General features: G+C 51.5%; 3 protein-coding genes across 3 annotated transcripts; 1 reads left to right on the forward strand and 2 right to left on the reverse strand.

The window, feature by feature from the left end:
• Positions 1 to 552: 552 nt before the first annotated feature.
• Positions 553 to 5,923, forward strand: K460DRAFT_385513 (leucyl-tRNA synthetase; the record flags this gene model as incomplete). Its single annotated transcript, XM_040935540.1, has 6 exons — positions 553 to 815; positions 1,190 to 1,661; positions 1,717 to 4,271; positions 4,414 to 4,417; positions 4,689 to 4,934; positions 5,011 to 5,923. The coding sequence occupies 6 exons, from the start codon at positions 553 to 555 to the stop codon at positions 5,695 to 5,697; spliced, it is 4,227 nt and encodes a 1,408-aa protein (XP_040787290.1). The 3' UTR covers positions 5,698 to 5,923.
• Positions 5,924 to 6,622: 699 nt separating this feature from the next.
• K460DRAFT_405009 (uncharacterized protein) lies at positions 6,623 to 8,861 on the reverse strand (the record flags this gene model as incomplete). Its single annotated transcript, XM_040936789.1, has 4 exons — positions 6,623 to 7,954; positions 8,007 to 8,383; positions 8,433 to 8,596; positions 8,644 to 8,861. 4 exons carry the CDS (start codon positions 8,859 to 8,861, stop codon positions 6,623 to 6,625), a joined length of 2,091 nt encoding a protein of 696 aa, XP_040787291.1.
• Positions 8,862 to 10,715: 1,854 nt separating this feature from the next.
• On the reverse strand, positions 10,716 to 12,169 carry K460DRAFT_283210 (phosphoserine aminotransferas-like protein; the record flags this gene model as incomplete). Its single annotated transcript, XM_040928639.1, has 2 exons — positions 10,716 to 10,786; positions 10,966 to 12,169. The coding sequence occupies 2 exons, from the start codon at positions 12,167 to 12,169 to the stop codon at positions 10,716 to 10,718; spliced, it is 1,275 nt and encodes a 424-aa protein (XP_040787292.1).
• Positions 12,170 to 12,465: the final 296 nt, after the last annotated feature.

Here is a 12,465-nt window from a genome sequence, read left to right on the forward strand (position 1 = left end):
CGCTCCTCGTCCCCAGCTTGGTGGACACGCAGTTGAGGAGTGTGACGACCACAAGTCCCACCAAAGCCACGCCTTTGTTCAACCATGTGCTTGCGTCTACTGCCTCGGCACCAATTACTGCGCGAACCAAGTATTCTCCAAATATTATAGCAATGATGGCTGCTGAGCCCGGCTTCAGCACAACAACGGCGCACCAGGTAAACAGGAAGCCCGCCCATTCTCCAAATATCTTGGAGAGATAGACCTGTGCGCCACCGTTCAACGGTATGGCTCCTCCAAGCTCAGCATAACTCGCTGCGCCCGTCCACGCGAGGACACCAGCGATAACCCAGACCAGCAGCGAAGCGCCCGGCGACCCGGCATTCTTGTTGACCTGCGAGGGCGACGAGAAGATGCCGCTCCCAATTATAAGACCAATTACTAGTGATAATCCATTAAGGTATGTCAAGCTCTTGTTCCTCTCTAGCGAGCCGCCGTTGAGCGCATTGGTCGGGTCCAAGGCGGGATTTGAGGGCGCGCCTAGTGCGGTATAACCCTGTGCTGTGCTAGATAATGGGAAAAGATTCGGTGCAAAATCGAAGGCAGAGGATACACTGTATGAGCGATTGTGCCGCGGTCGGTTCTCGTCTTGACCGGCAGGGTTCAGTTCTGAGAGGGGATCTTCGTCGTCGAAGGACAATCGGCGCGAAGATGGCGCGCCTGAGGCCGAAGACTCTTCCGAGGTTCGCCGTGACGTGTGTGAGGACGAGGCAAGCGACGCAAGCTCGAGCGAATCGCGGGTTGGAGGTGGGAGGTTGGAGTAGCGGCTGGCCATGGTGCGGAGGAGTAGGAGGAGGGATGGGGAGCTACCTGCAGTCACAGCTGCTCGCCATGGAATAATGCTATTATATTACAGACGAAGGGAATGTGGGGGTTAGTGCTCCAGTGCCCCTTTCTTTCTTTCTACGAGCCTGAGCAGCTTTGGTGTATGAACGGTGAAGGTAGTATGGATGCGCTGTGAGACGAACGAGCTCCTATGCCGTCATGGGCCTAGTCTCGGTTTCAGCGTCAGAGCTCCATCAGAAAATCGCGGGATCAGGTCGCGATTCGCGCTTGGCACCGAAGCTTGACGACCAAGTATTCCAGGCCATGATTTCAGTAATTGGGCTTCCACGAGATGCGCGCGCACTTGTGTGATGTCGCGCCTCAGTCTGCACCGCGTAGGCTGGCGGCGCGCCCTCCGTCATGCCCGCATAGTACAACCGTGTATAGCGTCACGATGGACCAGCAGCTCAACAAGCAGAAAGCGAAGCGCTGAGGAACCGAGCATAGAAACACTCACAGCGAAATGGCAGCCTCACTGGGACAAGCTGGCTTCACAATGGCATCAACTGCGCAAATCCGACAAAGGACAGGCATACGTGCTGCCCATGTTCCCCTACCCCTCTGGTACACTACATCTTGGCCATCTACGAGTGTATACCATATCCGATGTCCTGGCTAGATTCAAGCACATGCAGGGCTACAAGGTCCTGCACCCGATTGGATGGGATGCTTTTGGTCTGCCTGCAGAGAACGCTGCAATTGAGCGCGGAGTGCACCCAGAGAAGTGGACGCTACAGAACATCCAGAGCATGAAGACACAGATGGAGGAGATGGGTGGCCGCTGGGACTGGGATAGCGTATGCAGCACAATTACTCTCATCTACAAACGAGAGCTGATCCGTCCATGTGTAGGAAATACGAACATGCGATCCTGCCTTCTACAAGCACACCCAGCGCATCTTCCTCATGCTCCATGAGCGCGGCTTAGCCTACCAAGCCGAGTCCCTCGTCAACTACGATCCGGTGGACAAAACGGTCCTCGCCAACGAACAAGTAGATGCCAATGGGTGCTCCTGGCGATCAGGCGCAAAGGTCGAGAAGGTGCTCCTCAAGCAGTGGTTCTTAAAGATCAAGGAATTCCAAGAGCCGCTGCTGAAAGACCTGGATGCATTAGCGAAGAACGGTAGGTGGCCCGAGAAAGTGCTTGCCATGCAGAGGAATTGGATTGGCAAGTCTGAGGGCACCAAAGTGTGGTTCAACATTGAAACGACAAACGGAGACGAGCACTTCAACCCTGTCGATGTCTTTACCACTAGAGCAGACACGTTATTTGGCGTGCAGTACATTGCTCTGTCTCTCAGACATCCAATCGTGCAACATCTGGCTGTGGGAGATGAGGCGCTGCGTGCCTTCCTTGAGAGGGCAAAAGACTTGCCCCTTGACAACAAGGAAGGATTTCTACTGTCGAACCTTGTCGCAAAGAACCCAATCACTAATACCCAAGATGCGTCCATCCCTGTTTATGTTGCTCCGTATGTTTTGGAAGACTACGGCTCCGGTGCAGTCATGGGTGTGCCAGGCCACGACGCCCGCGATCACGCATTTTGGCGGCAAAATGCTGGCTGCACACCAATCGAGGTTGTCATATCTACCAAGCGTGGGATGTCGCCCTCGCCGCTTATACCTGGGGATGAAGACAAGCCCGTCACCGAGAGGGGTTTTGTGGCTGCACACATCGATCGTTTTGGGAGCATGTCCTCGAAGCAGGCCGTGGATGAGATTGTGAACTCTATTCGCATGTCTGGAGGATCAGCCGAAAAGACCACAAGTTGGCGGCTTCGCGACTGGCTCATTAGTCGTCAGCGGTATTGGGGCACGCCTATACCCATCGTCCACTGTGGTTCTTGCGGCCCAGTGCCTGTTCCAGAGAAGGATCTCCCAGTTGAACTACCGAGTCTACCGGATAGTTTCTTCGAGGGTCGCAAGGGAAATCCCTTGGCTGAAGACGAGCACTGGAAGAAGACTATGTGTCCGAAGTGCGGCTCAGCTGCCGAGCGCGAGACTGATACAATGGATACTTTCATGGACTCATCGTGGTATTTTTTCAGGTTTTTAGATCCCAAGAACGAGTCTACCATACTTGACCCTGAAAAAGCAAATGATGGTATGCCAGTTGACCTTTACGTCGGTGGAGTCGAACACGCTATACTGCATCTCCTCTACGCACGCTTCATCTCGAAGTTTCTCGCCACGACTGCCGCTTGGCCAAAAGGAAATCTAGCAAACGGCGAACCTTTTAAGCGACTCATCACCCAGGGAATGGTCCATGGCGAGACTTTCACTGATCCAGAAAACGGCCGATTCCTTCGCCCTGAGGAAGTCGACCTGGCAACTCCTTCAAAGCCCATCATTAAAACGAGTGGCCTTACACCGAACATTAGCTACGAAAAGATGTCTAAGAGCAAATACAACGGCGTGGATCCCGGTGCCACGATCGCGAAATATGGCGCCGATGTGACGCGTGCGCATATGCTCTTCCAAGCGCCTGTCAGTGATGTGCTTGAATGGGACGAGAAGAAAATTACGGGTGTTCAGCGCTGGCTTCATCGGATTGTTCGACTTTCAGGTGCATTTTTCACGCCGAGTACTGAGCTGGAGACATTTAAAGTCCCATCCCAGATTGATATCACACTCATTGAGATTCTCCGTGAGCTCTTAACAAAGGGCGTGTTAGAGGCATCCCAATCGGCCCCAAGGACATCATTGCTGTCCAAGACGGATACGACTCTAATAGCCGCGCTATCTCCAGACGATGCGAAGCTCTGGACTAAGGCGCAAGAAACCATCGCAAGCGTTACCGAGTCGTACTCGCAAACATACTCTCTGAATACTATCGTCAGCGATCTAATGACCTTGACGAATATTATATGGGACACTCCACATTCGTCAACAGCGACACCTTACCTCAAGTGGTACTCTACAGTACACCTGATCCGCATGGTCGCTCCGATTGCTCCTGGTGTTGCTGAGGAAGCATGGCACCTTCTCAAGAATCCCACACATTCTCAAAGCGCAGATCTTGATCCCGGGGATTCACGTACCGTTTTTGCGACCGGTTTCCCTATCGCGGATCTCGATATTATACCCAGACTTAACCACACGAGGAAATGCGTCGTCCAAGTTGACGGCAAGCGAAAGTTTGAAGTTGATATCAACAAACTTCCAGAGTCCACCAACTCCAAGGACATGATGGCGGTGTCCAAATGGGTCTTGGACCAACTAGTGGAGACTGAAGAGGGCAAAGAATGGCTCGACATGGGATCGGGGAAGATATGGAAAGCTAGCCAAACGCGCCACCCGCATCCCGTCTATAAGGTCCTTCCGGATGATTGGAAGGTTATTGCGGTCAATGGAGGTGCGCTGTGTAATTTTGTGGGCCCGAAGAAGCCAAAAAAAGCGAAAGCAGAGTAGGAATTTTCGTGTTTTTTTCCTGTACATACACATGTAACAATATGATGTCTAAGCTCCCAACAGTGGCATGATGCATGGCATAACGGCGTCGATTTAGGATAATGAACTACTCTTTTTTAAATTAGTCTGCATCCAAAGAAACGTGAGTATACTTAATCACTAGCTATACAATTTTGTCGCACTTGAAGCGTTCTATGGAGACGTGATATGCCCGAAAGCCGAGCTCCGCAATCTCCGACATCCCATGTCAACATTGCGGAACGAGTTCCGAGCCCTCGTCATACAATATCTTGAGCATCCCAGCTTTCTAACATCTACAACCACATTGGTACAAAATGTATTTCGCAACTCGAATACCTCGGACGTTTATATCACGCATATCTCGCCAATTCTCCACAACACCTTCGCGTCAGCAAGCCTCGATACCTTACACACAAACATGTCCGTCGCCGACCTGCGAATGCGCTTCGACGCCCCCAGACCTTGACATCGATCGCAAGGCGCCTTTATTGAATACAATGGCCGCCTACTCTGAGCAAGTGATAATATGCACTGGGAAAGAAGACTGGACAAGTAATATTGAGCAAGAGGAGGGTGAGACTGGAGCGTTCGTCAAAGGACTTAAAGGCGTCATAGGCAAGGGTGGCGTAGGATTCGATGTGGGTTGGTTCTCCCCTTCTGTATCTCTACATCGAGCCAGAAACACAGTACTGACAAGCTCGTGACCATTTTTAGCCATTCACCAACGTCCTCATTACCGCATCATCGCTACCCCAAACCGAAACGAAAAACGCAACAACAGCTCTCCTGTTTCCCAGCTTCAAGCGCATAAAAAGCATACCGCATACGTCTGATTCCTTCTCGCACTTCGCGACCGCGTACCTCAAGGCAAAAACGCTGCATCCCATGCACGATGGCCTGTCCAAAGAGCAGAAAGCAAACTTGACGCGCGATGAGTCGGTAGCCGCACAGCTCCCTCCAGCGGAATCTGTTTCCAAACCTACGATTTTGATTTGTGGACACGGCGGCCGCGATCAACGCTGCGGCGTTCTCGGTCCCATTTTACAAGCTTCTTTCCGTAAGGAGCTCCAGAGAAGGAGCATAGACGCAGATGTTGCGCAGATAAGCCACATAGGCGGGCACAAGTACGCCGGCAATGTCATCATATACGTGCCTCCTAGTATGCAGGATAATGCGCTGAGAGGCTCGGGGATATGGTATGGACGTATTGGGCCGGAGAATGTCGAGGGCGTGGTTGATGAGACGCTTGTCAAGGGGCGTGTCATCGCCGAGCTGTTGAGAGGAGGTGTTATGCAGAATGGGGGCAATATTGGGAGAATAATTGAAGCGCAGTTGAAGAAAGAGAGAGGAGAGGAGGATGGTGACAAGGGGTTGAGGCTGAAGCCTAGGGCAAGGACATAGAAAGAGACAGTATATATCTACTAATGTGCTGAAGTAGATGCGATCCAGGAGTCGCAGTTGTATACACCAGGTGTAGATATTTGTACACTATCTATCATATATCTCGCAAGGCAAGAAGTACTATCAAATCTGTAGATATACATCCAAACCGGCAGACATTTACGTTTGTGTGTATGCTAAGTTCCCAGTACTCATAAATCCAATTGAAACTACTACAAGACACGAGTAGACTAGCCGCTTCGAATATGCACCACTCAGATCAATGTGAAGTCCCATTGACGGTCAAGTTACACTATTCAGTCGAGGATTCCAGTAGCAAATATTGACAAATTCGAGGTGTAACAAGTAAAAGATCTTTGGCTACTATGCAGGGTTACAAAGAGTATGTTACATTGCCACTTTCGCTATTTCTAGAGCCTACGATGGCGATATGCTACATACAAAACTGGAATCTGCCTCGTGATGACAGGATCAACCTAGAGCCAATATAAAACGAAAGTGCTATTGGGGGGTATAAAGAGTGAATGTGCCGAATCATGTCCTACTCGTATAGGAACGTGCGCAGCACTGAGCCCGAGTAAAAGTCGTGAAGGAGTGTCCGTATCGTAAGCGACGTGATGGAAAAAGAAACAAAATGAACAGAAAATATGAAGGGCTTGCGAGGTGTGCCCAGTGCCTGTAGATGTGAAGCAGTCACAGCTAGCGCCCTAGAGGGATAAAAAATATGAAACCGGAACCGTAAACGCCTCAGAATGCCTGATACCCCGGCTGGAGAACCCCTTGCCCCAGCGCGTGGAAAACCCCCTCCAAAACTTAGTTATCGTACTATACAGCGGCTCTCGCCAAATCCGGTCTATGAATAGCATATGTGCAGCTCTTGTGTTTTTTTTTGGTGGCCTTGGGCATGCGCGGCTTTAGGGCGAGCTCAGATCCAACCATTGAATGGAGGACTCCTGGACATCGTACCCGCACCGAGGGGTATCCGTGCCGTAGGACTAGGAGCCGATTTGCCACTGCTTGACCCTACTGGAGTGGGTAAAGCAGGTGTGCCTGGTGCTGATGCCGTTGGTGAGCCGACAGATGTCACGGGAGTGATGGGGTTCATACGAAGTCCGCTCACGACGACGGATGTGGGAGCAGACGGCTGGGCCGCGGGTTTCGGCGTAGAGACCGGTGAGCGTGGTGTGCGTGGTGGCGGCGGAGGGAGGACTTTTTCCCGCTGAGCTTGCAGGTAAGCACTGCTGTTTTCGGCTGGAGTTAAGGGGAATGCCGGGGTTCGAGCTGGGCTCGTCATTCGTGGCTTGGAAGGAGATTTGTTGCTGGGCCCTGGTTGGGCGGACGCGCTGGGACTTGGGTCATTGTTGGTTGTAGTACTGGTGGTGGAAGGATTTTGGATTGGGAGGCCAAGTGATTCTCCACTAGATTGAGTCTCGCCGCGCTTCAGTGGTGGAGCGCTTGAGTTAGCCTGGTCCATGTTGCGTTCCGGTTGAGTGCACTTGGCTGCTGCAAGTGTAGCCGGTGCTAGTGAGAATCGAAGTCCGATCTGAACGGTAGCGCTACTATCTGTGCTCCTATCACGACGATGTTTTTCTGTAAAGAGTGGCTTGGGTTTAGTCAAGAAGTCGAATGCTTCGCTGACATTTGTGATGGAACTCCTCCGTGTGAAGCGACGCTTGGCCAGCTTGGAAACTGCAGTGTCCTTTGCGACATTTGGATCGTACACGGTTGCAGGTAGACGAGGGACATTTTCGGCCCGTGTTGGAAAAAGAGAATAGCTTTGTCTTCCTCGCTCGTTTCCCGGTGCTGCAACTTGGGTTTCGTCGACATCTGGTGGCAAAGGCCATTTGGTTGGATCAATCGGACTTTGCGACTTGGTGGACGCTGGTGTTAAGGCTCGCTCTGGTCGGACGAAGTACTCGGGATCGATATCAAAGTGGTTCTTCTCGGGTCCCACATCAATGAGACCTTGTCTGCTCTCTAGTCGGCGGCTGCTTTGTAGCGCCATTGGGCCGCTAATGTTCATTTCAAGGTCGCTTGGGCCGAAGAATCGGAGCTTTGGTCGCTTTTGCTTTGTGGGAGCCCTCATTTCATCCATTGGTCGGATTACCATTCGCATCGCATTGGTGCGGAGGAAGAGGTGGAAGACCGTCATTACTATACCGGAGGAGAAGAGGGAGATCTCAGCGACTCTGGAGGTGGATACCAGGTTCATGAAGTCTCGTCGAATGGATTGAACTTGAACTGGGATCACGAGGATCTGATTTACTGTTAGGATTCGAAACTGCGTGACGTCGTCCAGGTGCACTTACATAGATCAATGCAGCAACTATTAGAAAATAAGTCATGCGTGAAGCTGAGATTCGCTCGTTGGGATCCAAAGCCGATGTCCTCATCAGTTGAATGCTGATAAGAGCCGCCAACGATAGGAAGGAGAAGACCAAAACACACAAAATGATCAATGTCAAGAGATCGTATCGCATGGGAAACCATATCAGACTGCCAAAGCAACGGTTGTACATTGGCCAGGCGATTGTCGGCATCCAGGTTAGGAGTAGCATGAAAGATACTACGCCGACGCAGATTGTCGTGTTCCATTTGCCGCGCGGAGCAAAGCGTTCACGTCTGAAGCCTCTCCACGCCATCTCGATGCCGAAAACCAAAGTGATGTATCCGACCACAAATATAGCTATAAGCGTCAGTTCTTGCCCGTTGTTACTCCACTGTTCAGTACATACCAGGGTACGTAATCATTGCCAGCCCCCGACAATTTTTAGAGAATATACTGTTAAGGGATGTGCTCTGCACCGCTACGAAAATAATTTGCTGTAGGACTGCACCGCAGGCCAGCGCGAGTGGGAAGGTCTCGGCGGAATGGACATTTTGAAGAGCACTAAACCTCCTAACTACTGTTAGTTATGATTCCACCGCATTTTTGTACCCACTTACTGCTTTCTCGGTGTGACATGCAGAGCTGCCGCTCTTCTCGCGTCTGACACAATACGGTGGACCATCAACAGCGCCAGAAATAGACTGAACGCTCCCAATGTAAGATGCGTCGTCCGTAGCGTCTGTACCTGAGCCAGCTGCAGATTGGCGATTATCATCCTCGTCGCATTCGTTTGAGTCCAAGGAACTTCATGCATGGCCGAGGTGTTGAGGGTCATGTTGAAGTGCGACCGGACATCGAGTCGAGGAAAGGGAGAGGTCCATGATTCCATCTTGCCAGCTCCCGCAACCAATTGTACAAGAAAGGAGTGCTCTCGCTGGTAACCAGCAGCGGTTCGAATAATTGGTCTAGACAATCATGGAGACCGCTTGATTAACGTCGTGAACGAGAGGATAACTAGCTCAGCGTCAATCAAGAATCTGCCTGAGCCTGCCAGCAGAGCGACGAAAGGGAAGGCGAAAAGAGCGTCGGCATTGAGCGTAGAACACGGGGTGGGGTGAGTATGAGACGTTAAACGGTATAAGAGAGAGTTGCCAGTAGTGCAGGGTTTCGAGACAGCGGTCCTGAGGCGTCTACCCACTCATTCGCTGAAGGGTTCGCATTGGCAAAGCCCGGGATGTCTTCACATTACAGGCCACATCCTCCTACATTTGGCGAGGGTGGGTTTCAACCTCATGCGAGCTACACACATCCAAGGTAGCCTAGACAGGCGGAAGTAGAAAGACCCGTACAGGCGCCTTGGTTCCGGGACCTTGTCAACCGCTACAGAGGGCGGCTGTGGAGATCTCTCCGTGCACTGGCCTCGACCAAGTTTGAGGTGTTCAGGAAGACGTCACTGCCATCCATTGCAACTGCTCCGGGGTCTGCTTTCTATCGTGCTGGAATACTGTCAACAACTTGGAACCGCCTTCTGTCAAGATCAAGCGCCCGCACTAGGCGTTGTCGTTTCGTTTTCTGCCACGTTGTTCTAATTTAGGTCCTCAGTAGCAATTCACGCATGGAGGCGCCGTGGTTGGCGATTCGCGCGACGTCTGTGCTGGTGGTGATGTCGAGGTGGTCGGGCTGAGGTCTGATGCTCGCTGGGTTTAGGTTGTGCCGCAGACTCTCGCTTCAGCCCTGTCCCGAGACAGAGGCAACGCCAGAACCCATGCCAACCACAACGGTCTTAACCGGTCGCATAATGGACGAATAGAAAGTGTACTGAGTCAGAAGATAAAGACGTGCGTAAGATGGGAGGCTTAAGTCCTGAAGCCAACTCTGAAATGGGCCATTCTCCGAGACTGCGCTACTCTTTGGCATTGGTATTGAGGGAGAGCCCGGAAGATGAATACCGAGGAGAATGGTCTTCGTGTAACACACAGGTTGTGTAGTTTAGGCAGATCAGATAGCGTCTTAAGAGCGTTGTCGCATCATCTAGTGTGGTTGATGTTTGAATCAATGCGATCGTAGTTTTAAGCGACATGAATAGCCTGTGGGAATGTCATTCGTGAGTATGTGATTTAACGCCACCCAAGCCTGGCCGATTCCTTGACGCACCCCTCTGAATTTGTCAGGGCACATTGAGACGCTATCTCGTGGCTTCCATCTTTGTTGTCTTGATTACTGTAGTTACAAAGTCGCGAGGAGCCCAGATTAATTCCCAGGTTGTCTCGGTGGCGTCTGCTCGGGTCGATTCGCATCTCTTTGCTGTGATAGGAAGGAATGAATTCATCGAGGTGTCATGATGTTCATGTTGCCAAGTATGGAATTTTCTAGAATACTATGATCCGTTCTGCCATCCACCCTAACAGTCGATGAATGGTGTGGTCGCGGCACCATAGTGTGATTCAAGGTCAGTTTTCGATTATGCGAACTATAAGATGTGCACATAAGCAGTCTCGCGTGGGTATGCAGCACGACGGAAGTGAGAGAAGCAGTATTAGATAGATGAGAGATATTTTCCGCAACTGTCTGGTATCTTGTTGAGAGATACCATCCCATCGTCAAGGAGGGAATATTGCTGGGTATAGCAGAGCACTGGACATTGGAGCAGATCGACAAGCCACTGTCATGCTTTCATGCATCGCCTTACTTAAGCGGACTTTGCATATTCCTCGAGGTACGAAACAAGCAACTTCGCGCCATCCAGAGAGACGGCATTGTCTGTTACACAGATGAGGTTAGCTTACTCCGTTCAGCAGCTTAACGTTAAGTCGGAATATGGAATAAACTCATCTAGGCACGAGGTACACATATGAACTGCAGGAGGTATGCGCGTGTAGATATCGCCAAAGCATGATTGACAATGTCATCAATAATGGGGGGATTATAGGGTGACTTACAATTGCTTGCACGAATGCCACCCACGCTACGGTGACCCTTCAGGCCGAGCAAGCCTTTCTTTTCCGCACCTGCTAGGAAAGCCTTCTCTTTGTCACCATCTCCGCCGCCGATCCTAAAGCAGATGTTCATTCTGCTACGTGCAGACTTGTCCGGAACGACGCGATAGACATCGGGATACTTCTCAAGCGTCTCGTAGATTAGCCGGGCCTTTTCATTCGAGACCTCTTCCTGACCACCAATACGCTTGGTACCATAGGAGTTTACAAGTCCAGACATGACTTGCCCAGCTACCCAGACATCAAATATGGGCAATGTGTTGTATAGTGAGTTGTTCTTCGCGATCGTCGGGTAGTCCAACACAATTGGGCCAACAGACAGGTTGAGCTCTCTCAGCAGGTCGGGCGAAGCCGGTGTTGAATGTGGCGGAAGGAGTGACTTGCGCAATATTACGATAGCAATGCCCGTGTTGCCAATGTTCTTCTGTGCACCTCCAAATATGACAGCATACTTTCGCACATCAACTTTCCGGGATATGAAGTTGGATGACATGTCGGCGCAGACCAATGGCGCATCATCGCCCTCAAGGCTCTTTGGGAAGGAAGGGAACTCGACACCATCCACAGTCTCGTTGTCGCAGAAGTAGACGAAGGCGGGGTTCGACGATCGCGGCGTGAGCTTCCACTGGTCTTCGGAAGGAATCTTGCCAAACTTTCCGTCATTTGCTTTTCGGGCGTCTACTGCTACATTGACATGTTTGGCGCCTACGAGACGTGCTGCCTCTTGCGATGCCTTTAACGACCAGGAGCCTGTAACGAGGTAGTCAAGCTTGAGCTCTTCGTCCACGACCTTCCGCAGCCGCTTGAGCACCTCGTCTTTGTCGTCGCCCACCTCTTCTGCGATCTTGGCGCGCTTCTTCTCCACCCATATCGAGACGAGGTTGTAGACAGTCGCGCTGAACTCGCCGCTGCCGCCGCTTTGGAGAAACAAGATGTCGTAGTCGTCGGGGATATCGAGCAGATTGGTGAGTGCCTGCTTGGCCTCGTCGAGGATTTTGTTGGCTTCCGGCGAGCGGTGGGAGATCTCGCAAAGGCCGATGCCCTTGTCGTTGTAGTTCAAAAGGACCTGTGAGGCCTTCTCCAGGACCGTGGTGGGCAGTGGTGCGGGGCCAGCGCCGAAGTAGTTGACGTCAGAGCGGTTGACCATGGTGGGGACGAAGCGCTGGTAGGAAGAAGCGTGTAAGTAGAGGTTAGTGCAAGAGATGTAGGAGTGAAGAGCGAAAAGGTGAGTGACTGTGGTAACATGTAAATTTCTCCAGACGTCGCGTCATACGAATGACTCCAATACCGTTCTTCACAGTCAGTCAAGAAGGAGTCCGATTTCGGTTTAGCTATGCAATACGAGCATACTGCCTGTCACCTAGGCAGAATAACCAAAATTTAATTTCTCCCCACCCGTCTCCTCCAGCGCCCCGCGTGGGAGAATTGAATGCATTAGGTGAA

Source organism: Cucurbitaria berberidis (assembly GCF_010015615.1).
Source record: "Cucurbitaria berberidis CBS 394.84 unplaced genomic scaffold K460scaffold_3, whole genome shotgun sequence".
NCBI lineage: Eukaryota > Fungi > Ascomycota > Dothideomycetes > Pleosporales > Cucurbitariaceae > Cucurbitaria > Cucurbitaria berberidis.